The 11,101-nt window shown below is 38.4% G+C and overlaps 1 protein-coding gene across 1 annotated transcript in view; it reads left to right on the forward strand.

The window, feature by feature from the left end:
- The window catches only part of kiaa1549lb (KIAA1549-like b), a 221,877-nt gene extending 212,891 nt beyond the window's left edge, over positions 1-8,986 (forward strand). The window contains exons 21-22 of the mRNA XM_056267890.1: positions 6,010-6,161; positions 8,544-8,986. Coding sequence (XP_056123865.1) covers positions 6,010-6,161; positions 8,544-8,819 — 428 coding nt within the window. The 3' untranslated portion in view covers positions 8,820-8,986. The remainder of the gene's footprint in view (positions 1-6,009; positions 6,162-8,543) is intronic.
- The last annotated feature ends 2,115 nt before the right edge of the window (positions 8,987-11,101 follow it).

The raw sequence follows: 11,101 nt of genomic DNA on the forward strand, positions 1-11,101 counted from the left end.
TGTTGCTGCTCCCTCAAATGCAGTATCCCCATCTGTTTTCCCGGTCTCCCCCGTCTCCACTAGTCCCCGGACTGTTTCACCATTTGTTCCTGTCGCCACTTGTCCCCGTACTGTTTCCCCTGTCGCCACTAGTCCCCGGACTGTTCCCCCAGTCACCACGAAACCCCGGACTGTTTCGCCCAAGCCCCGTCCTTGTGTGTCTTCCTCCAAGTCCCCCCGGATTCCCCGTCCTCAGCCCTCGTCCCGAAGACCCAAGACCCCTGTCCCGCCCATCCACCCTGGACTGTCTCCCAAAGACTTTGTGTTTCCTCCACCTCCTCTACCCTGTATGTTGTTTTTGATGTTTCACCCTAACCCTGTTATTGTTTTTTCGTGTTTGCCTTTATTAGTGGTTTCCATGTTTTGTTGGTTCGTGTCTTTGTCACAGTCTGTCATGTCCCGTGTTTAGTTTCCCTTTGAGGAGCGTCTGGAAGCCGCTCCTTAAGGTGGGGGTTCTGTCATGATTCTGCCATCATGTCTCTGTTTTCTCTGGTCTTGTGGCAGGATCATGGCAGACCCATGTTTTATGTACAAGCGCATGGTCTGTTATTTGGACCATGTGCTTGTGTTGTCTCATCTCGTAACCCCGCCCCCTTGTTATCCTCGTCTTGTGATTAGTGTCTAGTCAGTTTCACCTGTCCTCGTCATTAGTGTTCCCTATTTAATCCCTGTGTATTTGCTGTCCTGTGCGATTCATTATCATACGTTGTGTGATTCTAGCTGTGAGTATCTTGTAGAGAGTCTTGTCTAAAGAAGTGTTTTGTTCCTGTCATAGTTGTTATTTACCGTCTGAGTATTTATCTTTGTCAAGTCGATCCTGTCTTGTTTTGCCCCATCGTGGGTTTTGCTTTCTGTTTTTGTCTTTAATAAACCCCTGTTTAAGTTATTTGCTGTCTGCATTTGGGTTCATCTGCTATCCACATAACACTAATCGCGGCCATTATAGTCAATGCTCTTAAATCCACCAGCTGCGGACGCAGCGCGTCTCAGAAGCGTCCCAGAAGCGTCTCTCCGCTCCGCTCCCCAGAGAATAGGTAGCAGGTCTATTTTCGCCACTTCCCGCGTCAAAAGAGGACAAATGAACAACAAATAAACAACGCTCCGATTGAAGTCACCAATGCTCCGCTGCTGAAACGCGTCTGAGACGCTTCCAGTGGACTTTGACGCCGAGCTAGGGACGCATCAAAAACGTGGCGCTGACGTTGCGCACCGTAGACGGATCCAGTGGATTTTAGGGGTAACCCTACCAGTCTACTAATACTCTACTAACACTCTAATGAGAGTTAGTAGACATGTACTGTAGGTGCAATGTTACTTATAGTCAACAGATTGTGTTAAAGTGACCTTCAAAATAAAGTGAACCAGAGATTTTTGCAGTGATGCCATAGAACAACCATTTTTTGGTCCACAAAGAATCTTTCAGGGAAAACCATTTTTTTTTTCGTGTGAAGAACATTATTAATCTGGAGAACATTTTTCGATTTTAAAGATCCATTTGTGCAATGGAAAGGTTTCATGGATGTTGAAGGTTCTTCATAAAAACATTTCAGTCATGACAACTCTCAGAGTGGATACATTTCAACTAGTATTTATTTTCCATGGGACATGGAATATACATAGGCTTGATTTTGCCAAATACTTTGAGCAAATACAATAATTTGTTCAGCTTAGTCAAAAATAACAAAGGAAAGGCTGCTGCAAGAAATGTTAGAACCCCTGTAGCAGATCTCTACAGATGGCTCTTGGGAGGAGTCACGTAATGCACACAAGAAAAGGTAAGATCCAAGCGCAGTTTATTAGGGTAATCTGTAGGCTACTCACAATCCAGCCAGGCAAAAGGTCAAAATCCATAAATGACAGTCCAAAAACAAGAAACAATCAGGAGTGAAACAAAGAAGTGCAACAAGACAATAAACAAGGAATCCACAATGAACACAGAAACAGAGGGGCTGCGTTCCAGTCCAAAATTGTCATGCCCTTCACTCGCTAACTTCCCTCCGTCTTGTTCACTCGGATGTACGTCATTGCTTACGTTGCACGAGTGCCCACTACTGGCGGAAACTGCAATTGGCTGGATTGGAACGTCCTAAGCCCTTGATCACTTGGAATCAGCCATGGAGTTGATTTATTATTTTATTTTATTTTTCCTTTAAGAATTTGTTTAATGCAGCATCTAAATGTATATAGGTGTGTTTGGGTTGTTTTAAATTAAAAATATATATAATTAATATATCAGTTGTTTGTGGTGGTGGTGATTAGACGAGATCTGCGGTGACATCACAATTGTGTTGCATTGTGGTATATGGAGCTGCCTGAAGTGTACATAGGCCCTGTCCCAAATGGAACCCTAAGCACTCGCGGTCTTCCTCTGAGTCCGCACTTTCGCGACGTAACGCCGCTTTGAATGTCGGGAAGAAGTCTGCTGTGGAGTCCGCATCAGCGCGGGCTCGGCAAAAGTGCGCATCAAGGGCGCAAATCGACCGCAGAGATCTAAAAATGACAAATGGGACACACTGCGGTCTCACGGACTTAACGGACACGCGCACGCGGAAGCCATTGTAAGTCCACAAGACCGAAAGTGCACATGAAGTGTGCCATTTGGGATTGGGCCATATGAAGTAGACTCGCTCCCTCGGTCAAAATCGAGGGAACAAGTGTCTGTCCATATAAACTTCCCTCGTCCAGTTCACGAAGTGGAACGCACTTCAAAATGGCGGCAGGGATTCCCCCGAGGGGAAGTGCTTAGGGAAGTTCGCAAGTGCGTGTCTAAAAGTGGACTGGAACGCAGCCAGGGTATAAATAGCCAGGTGCAAACGATGTGAGTGGGAACAGCTGTGTGCAATGATCAGATGATGAGTACAGATAAAGGATTATGGGAATTGCAGTTCATGATGAGTTGGTGACGATAAGGGAGAGAGACCTCTAGTGGACACCCAGGGAACCCCAACCAGACACTGTGACAGGAGGAGGATGGATAACAGAAGCTTTCACATCGCGCAGCGTGCCGATCGCAAGCTAGGGTACGATATATATGGTTAAGTGGAAGTACTTCTGATTGGCTGGTGCCGCAGCATTGAAAGAACTAATTAGCGTTCGGTTAGAGTTTCATGCCTAAACTATGTATTGATGCCAATAAAGAACCTTCATTTTAGTGTAGTTATGTTGAGTGTAGTTATGCTTATATTTTAAAGGGATACTCCACCGTTTTTTCATATTAAACTATGTTATTCCCTTAATTAAGACGAGTTGATACATACCTATCTCGTCTCAGTGCGTGCACTCAATCGCTCTGATGCGCGGTGACACTTTGATAGCACAGTTCATTCAATACGTGCCTAGCAGAGAAGTGAGCAAACGTGAAAAATCCTCTCCCTCTCCGGAGTGATGATATTACTGCGCCGAGTCCATAGATATATATGCGCCGAGTCGAAGTGCTCCCAAGCACTTGCTGTGGTATTCCGCCATACATTATAGTTATCCACTTTACACACTTAGAAAAGCGCAACGTTTTATTTTGTGTCACCATTCTTGGTCGAGTTACACTACTCGTGTAACTGTATTTAAATAGGGAAAACGTGGAGGTGTTTGCTCGCTTCTCTGCTTGGCAGAGATGGGGGACTCGAGTCACATGACTTGACTCGAGTCAGACTCGAGTCGCAAATTTAAGGACTTGAGACTTGCTTGACTAAATTAAGAAAATGACTCGACTTGACTTTGACTATCCAATGACTTGAGACTTGACTTTACTTGAACTGTATGACTCGAGAATGACTTGATATACATTTTTATATAAATCATCGCAACATCCATTGATAAACAAAATGAAAGCAACGGAACCACTGACGTCAGTCATCAGATTCTGCGCGATTGCGTGACGCTGCACAAGCCCAGAAATAGGAAATAGCCTACATCGCGGTGAGCGCGCTAAATACAAAAACATCTCCCTGCATCGTATCTTTTTGGATATAAACACTAGAAAATGACCATATTCATGCAAGAAGATTTGTTGTGCGCATAATAACTGGCAAGGGATATCGGACGACCATCACAACCTCGAACAGTCGAACTTCATTCACCACGTCTAAAAGTAAGCTATGGCTTGTTTAACCTGTTTGTTATAGTTAATTTGACTATCTTTAAATCTAGAGAGAATAATATTGGTCAAAACAACATGCCTCTTTATACACATGTTTTCAAATGTAGCTTAATGTTGTCAATATTCAAATGATAATTAATGATGGTATATGTTTTGTATAACATTTGCCACATTTCTTTTTAAATAATGCTTTAAAGCCAAAAATGTTGTTCTTTCCAATGACGAAAAACAATATAGAAAACTGTTAGTTTTGTCGTTTGTTTCTCTTAATGTTATCAGGGGGTTGGTGGCAAAAAATGCCAGCAGAATTAATATGCACCCAAAATTCAAAATGTGGTGGAAAAATGGCCCTAGTATGAGTTATTTTCATAATTATAACATATATAAAAAACTATTTCCAGATTATTGGCGTGATTGCAAATGTGATGATTTTATAAAAACAGTTCAGTAAACAAAGAGTGAATATTGTGATGTGACATTTTAGACATAATATTCCAAATATTTTCTGTTTTTGCTCTATTTCTCCAATGACAATAGTTCCAAACAAGCCACAGAAAGAGTTATGCGTATTTGTGATTCAGTGACCTAGTTGCTTAGTTCCAGAACGAATCTGTCATTTTGAACAAATCAGTTGACTGCTTCTATGACTCGTACATTAAGACGGTGATTTGGCGCCACCTATTGGCGGTTTTAACTTCATAATAGGCTAAATGCCAACGGCTGTTATATAACTTATATAAAGGGGATGCCAGTTTGAAGAATGCCATTTGGTGGCATAGGAACCATTATACTTGAATTGTGAATTGTTTAATACCTTTTAATGGTCTTCTGCAATGTTTGAGGCATATTTATTTTTTCATGCTTTAATGTTGGCCTAATTTCAGTTACATTTACATTTTAGGCTATGTAGTTTGACATTTTTTTTTTTTTTTTTTTTTTTTTTTAGATTTTTATTGTAGTAACCACTCAGCTGTATGTGGAAATGCATATTTAAAAAAAAATATGTTGCAAATAAAACCATTGTCCACAACTTATGTAGTTTTAACTTATTTTAATATATAAATTCAGTGAAATCATCAAACGTTTGTATGACTTGCCAGTGACTTGTGACCCAAGCTACGACTTGACTTGACTTGCTTGACATAAGGCATGTGACTTGACTTGACTTGCTTGACATAAGGCAGTGACTTGACTTGACTTGCTTGCTTTTATAAAAAATTGACTTGGACTTGCTTGAGACTCGAAGGTTAAGACTTGAGACTTGCTTGTGACTTGCACATGTGTGACTTACTCCCACCTCTGCTGCTTGGCACGTATTGAATGAACTGTGCTATCAAAGTGTCACCGCGCGTCAGAGCGATTGAGTGCACGCACTGAGACGAGAGAGGTATGTATCAACTCGTCTTAGTTAAGGGAATAACATAGTTTAATATGAAAAAACGGTGGAGTATCCCTTTAAGTTAGGGAAGTTTAACACCTTTCCTGGATCATTGGTGATCTGCACGTGAAGGATACCTCAAATTGTAAACCTTGTTGACGAGAGTTGGGCTGTTACTTTTTTTAAATGACTTGGCTGATGGTAAAATGTGAAAACATCAGAAACTTACATTGAAGGAAGGACTGGACCCATATCTAGAAAAGAATAACATAGATTTTTGGGTGGGCTATTTTGACGTCAAATAGCAAGCAATCACATAGCAACCACACAGAGCACCGTAGCAACTTTTTAGCATCATGGCCATGAGTATGGCACAGCCAAACACTACTCATATTTCCTTCAGAATATGTAAAGATGAGTTAATCCCAATATGCTTAATAATAGCATGTGTTTATTTCAAATATACCCTAAAATCTCTTCCTTTTTTGACCCACAGGAAATCCTATGACAGCAGTGTACGCCATCCCAGCCACTCGTCCAGGATGCACAGGATATTTCATCTCTACACCACCCTCCTCCTATCACAGCCCATCCTGGATGTCTTACCCGCCCGAACCCGAGGACGTGCCTCCTCAGTGGGCAGAATCTGTAAGAATACATTTATCATATTTATTTATCGGTTCTTTATTAGTTGTCCAATTCTGCTTCACAAACTGGGTTGCATCCTAAGACTGCATGCACCACTAATACAACTTAATGTGGAGTAAACCTCATGGACTGCAACCAAGAGAAGCAGAACTGGTCTGTCACATGTGCTTCTATAAATTGTTCTGAATTTGGGGTACATTCTGTCTGATCATGTGACCTGCCCTTGGGTGCAAGGCTCGTCTTTTTGGATGTCCTTCTTATCCCTGTTTGTGTGTGCCTGCATTCACACGGTGTCTTTTTGCAGAACCAGTGTCATTTAGAAACCATTTGCTGAACTGAATTTATCGCTGACGTTGAGTGGAAACTACAAATTTCCGGGGTAGTTGAGCACATTTCTTCAAATGAACACTTTTCTTTTTCTTTCTTTCATCTGTCACAAGCAGGGTTGTGTGCCATTCAGAATCGAATTGACTTTAAAAAAAAAAAAAAAAAAACTTTCATATTACTGATTTGAATTAAAGTAGAAAATATTGTGCAGAATTTAAGGAAGTAGAATTCAATGAAAATGAAATGAAATTCCTTTAACCTATAGAAATATTCTGATAATCTTCTTTTATACATCAGGGGCACAAAACATTCTTAAGATTACAATTCTTCCTAAGCTCTATTTTCTTTTATTAGATCTTAATAAGAATTCAGGTTATTAAAAAGAATGTTCTTAACTCTTTCCCTGCCATTGATGGAATTTTCCGTCATTTATGACACAATGCTTCCCTGGCATTGGTGGAATATAACGTGTTTTCACCGTTATATGGTAGGGTAGGGCTATTACACATCTATCATCTGAAAGAGTACAGAACCCCGGATCAAAACACAGGGGAAAAAAGAAGCAGAAGCAAGCGATAAAAGCATTGCTTATGCACCTTATAGAAGGCTTGTAAAAATGTAATTTTCTCAGCTTTTTTGTTCAAAATGTTCAAAAAGCTAGAATAAAACAATTTAATTTAAGTTTAAAGGCAAAGGCCCTGTTCTTTCCTTTGAATACGTTGCATGTTCAAATATTCACACAACAAAATATTCTGGGGGCCATTACATTTTTGTGAAAATGATCAAAAAGGCTGGCAGTGGCTGGCAACCTTTTTTTAAATAATGCTGGTGGGGAAAGATTTAAAAATCATAGTAAATAATGCTTTAAATTTAGGATAATCTCCCATTTGTCTTGAAACCCCCAAGGATAAGATTTACGACTTCGTAAATCCTTAAGTGTTTCCAGTTAAGTGTACCATATGCATCAGACGTTCAGCCAGCGATCCATGGGTGTGACATCTGAGGCAGAGATATCAATCAGATATGTTAAGATTTAAATGTAGTTTAGAATTTGTTGTATTAGACAAAGCAGCCTCATTAGTGGGATAGTAAGACCACATCAAAGCCTTGTCTTCAAAAGTATTAAAATCGATAAATATAGCTTAACATTTGAGAACTTCTAAAATTATTAATTCACCCAAAACATGAAAATTATGCCATCATTTACTCACCCTCATGTCATTCCAAACCCATGTTCATCTTTGAAAAACAAATGAAGTTATTTTTAATATTCTTTATTAATTTTCAGTTTTTATGAATTGCACTTAGGAACATACTGTACGTACAAACTTCTTGGAAATTATCTTAAGAACTTTCTTAACTTTTGCCCCTAAGATTTTCATCAACCCTGTTCAATAAACAAGAAGTTTCAAAATGTTTGCAGTAAACACAGACAAGAAGAGTAAAACAAACAAACAATGAAATGACCTCCTTGTCCAGTCAGATGAATGTAATTATATGTAAAAAATACTTTTTTATTTAATAGTTAAATGTGAAAAAAAACAACAACAACATTATTTCCCGGAATGAACTGCCACATTTTTAGGTATTTATATTTAGTTTTATAAATTAAACTGAAAACAATTCGGCAGTGGACATTTTTTTTTTGATGGCGGGGTTAAGCATTTTGACGGGGTGGCCAATTCAATTCAAATTTACACTCGAGGAGTCAATTCTTACATTTTGAACTATGCCCAACCCTGGTGACAATGTGACCCTTGTTCACAGTGTTTATGATTTCATAATTCATAGTTTAAATAAAATTATCAAATCACACAATTCAAACTTGTTTGAATGGAGTGTCACTAATAATACTTATTATATTAGTAGATTAAGCTTTTTGTTTTCCTTATCGTGAGTGTCTCTTTCTTGTGCATTTGTCTATTGGTTCCCTTCTTTAAGTGTAGAGTTTGGTCAACTGCAGCACAGATCAAGACTCAATAAAAAATAACAATACACCTTTGCTGACTGGTTTTAGCTCAGGCATTGTTGGATGTTACCTGTTTTCTATTTCAGATGCCCTTACCAGGCTACGCAGAGGCCTTTCCTCACCCTCACTATCCTCAGGGCAGCCCTCTCCTGTTGCACCACCGCCAGGCCATTCAGGGTGGTCCAGACCATCCACCCTCTTCCTCCATCGCAGCGTCCCAGCAGAGTCTAGCAGAGCCTGGAGATCCGATCACCAGCGTCCCTCTCAGCAGCCTTTCCACTTCAACCTTGGTCAAAGCCATCCGTGATGAGGTGGCCAAACTGGCCAAGAAACAAGCAGACATTTTTGAGTTCCAGGTGTAGAAATTCCAATGGATTCATTGACCAGCTGCATTGATAGATTTATAACTTCTGTAAAGATTAGACTTCTAATTTCAATGGACTTAATCATATTCACTGGATATTTTTTTTTCCTTCAATGAAACACCTGTCTGTTTTCATGACACGTTTTGTGTGTTTCTCTTTGTCATTGTACTATATAACATTATGTAATTAAAGCTTTTCTTTATTGTAGTTTAACATTAATATACGATTAAAGATTTAATTTAATCAGACAATATGAAAATTTACATATTTAAAATTTGAAATTTAGTGTCAGGTTTAATTATGAAACCTGATACGGTAATTAAACATTTACTCACCGTCATGTTGTTGATTTTCTGAGCACTAATTAAGATATTTTTAATACTCTCTCGTTATTTGTGTCCACGCAACCAACATAGTCAAGCTTTAAAAAGTACATAAAGACATTCTAAAAGTAATCCATATGAATCAAGCGGTTTAATCCAAGTCTTCTGAAGAGACACTGTAAATTTATATGGAAAACAGATTTAATTTAGGGTTTTATTTACATAAAATACATACAAATAGCACACCAAATATGGTCAACAGGAGAACAAAATATTTTTTTTATGAAAATTATGAGAGATTATTAATATCTTAATTTGTGTTGTTTTAAGTTTGGAACAATATGAAGGTGTGCAAATGATGAGAGAATTTTAAATCTCTTTAAATCAGAAAAAAACTGACACAATAAATTACAGCATGCAGAATGCACATCCTGATTTTGCAGAGTTAGAGGTGTTCCTGGGTCAATTTTGTTGATCCTGGAACAACATTCCTGTCTGAAAATGTAATCATAATCATATACCTACCCCTAAACCTAACCCAACCCAACCCAACCCATAAGTTATCCCTAAAAACAGAGGAAAATGATAGGAGAATAACACTGATGCAGAAGCAGCGTAAGCCTAAACTTGATATAAACTGTAAACTTGTCCCTTAAATCTGATTGGTAAAATCAGGTTCAGCAAACAAAACACAATTTGAAACAACAAAGTCATTTTTAAGGCTCAGAACCTGAATGAATTATTTGGAACGCATTGCCACGGTGTAACTGTCACATTGTTGTCTTGAGGTTGTCTACACTGGAAGTGTCAAATCCGCATGTCATCTCTCAGATGTTATCCAGAATGTTTAAAATTTTATGGAAATTCACTGATATAAAAATTGACATTATTATTGTTATTATTTTATATTATTATTATTATATTTGTATTTTTACAGGGGTAAGTGTTTTTCTATGGCTAAAAATAATTTAAATTAATTTAATGTAATGGTCAGAAGTTATATGTAAGAAGTTATATATTATGGGAACAACCGGCTGGATGTACATTATCCCGCTTACTACACGGCTGAATAATTAGACACGAAATATTGGTCGAAATATTTTATTATGTCTTTAAACACAAAGCTTCTGCGGAGAGAGCAGTTGCTAATGCGGCAAGTTCAAACTAGACGGACATTTAAGAGATACGGTATACAGTCACATATTACACAGGATGAGCCTGCATTATCTGTTTTGAGCGGTTGTTATCTGGGATTATTACATGGCTTGGTTGAATTCTAATGTAGAATGCGGTCTTGATAGTTCTGTTCTGTTCACTCTGGAGGATAAACTCCTTTAAATCAATAAACTCCTTTTTAAATCAATATTTTGTGTCAAATTATTGATTTCTTTGGTAGGTAATAAGCGGGATAATTTATAGAGCGAGGCGGTTGTTATAGCGAATACAACCCCGACGCGAAACAACCGCCTCGCTCTACATTATCCCTTACATAACATACCGCTGGATGGCGCTATTGACCAATCAGAATCAAGTATTCCATAGCGGCGTGTAATAAAATAACATAACATAAAATATAGTCTACTAACATAAAAATATGGGAAAATATAAAACCATATAATAAAAAAAAGAAAAGAAAATCATATCAATCAATTCACAAGTGATAGTTTTAAAACAAATAATAATACAATTCAGACAGGAAAATATTTCGCCTGCAGTAGCTTTGCAACATGTCAAAAATCTAAACTAGGCCAACTGAAGGTGATGCGCCGCATTGGGCACTTCCCATGTAGACACATTTGTGAGGACCTTTGTCAGGGCAGAGCCTATATTTAACTTGAGGCAAACAAAAATGAGGCAATGAAGAGACATAAATACAGTCTGTTCAAAATAGATACTACTGTGTTACTGTGCACAAACAACTTTAGAATACATTGTTTGTAAAAATTAGATGTTAAC

This window comes from Rhinichthys klamathensis, unplaced genomic scaffold (genome assembly GCF_029890125.1).
Source record: "Rhinichthys klamathensis goyatoka isolate OS25496 unplaced genomic scaffold, OSU_Roscu_1.1 h1tg000265l_1, whole genome shotgun sequence".
NCBI classification, from domain to species: domain Eukaryota; kingdom Metazoa; phylum Chordata; class Actinopteri; order Cypriniformes; family Leuciscidae; genus Rhinichthys; species Rhinichthys klamathensis.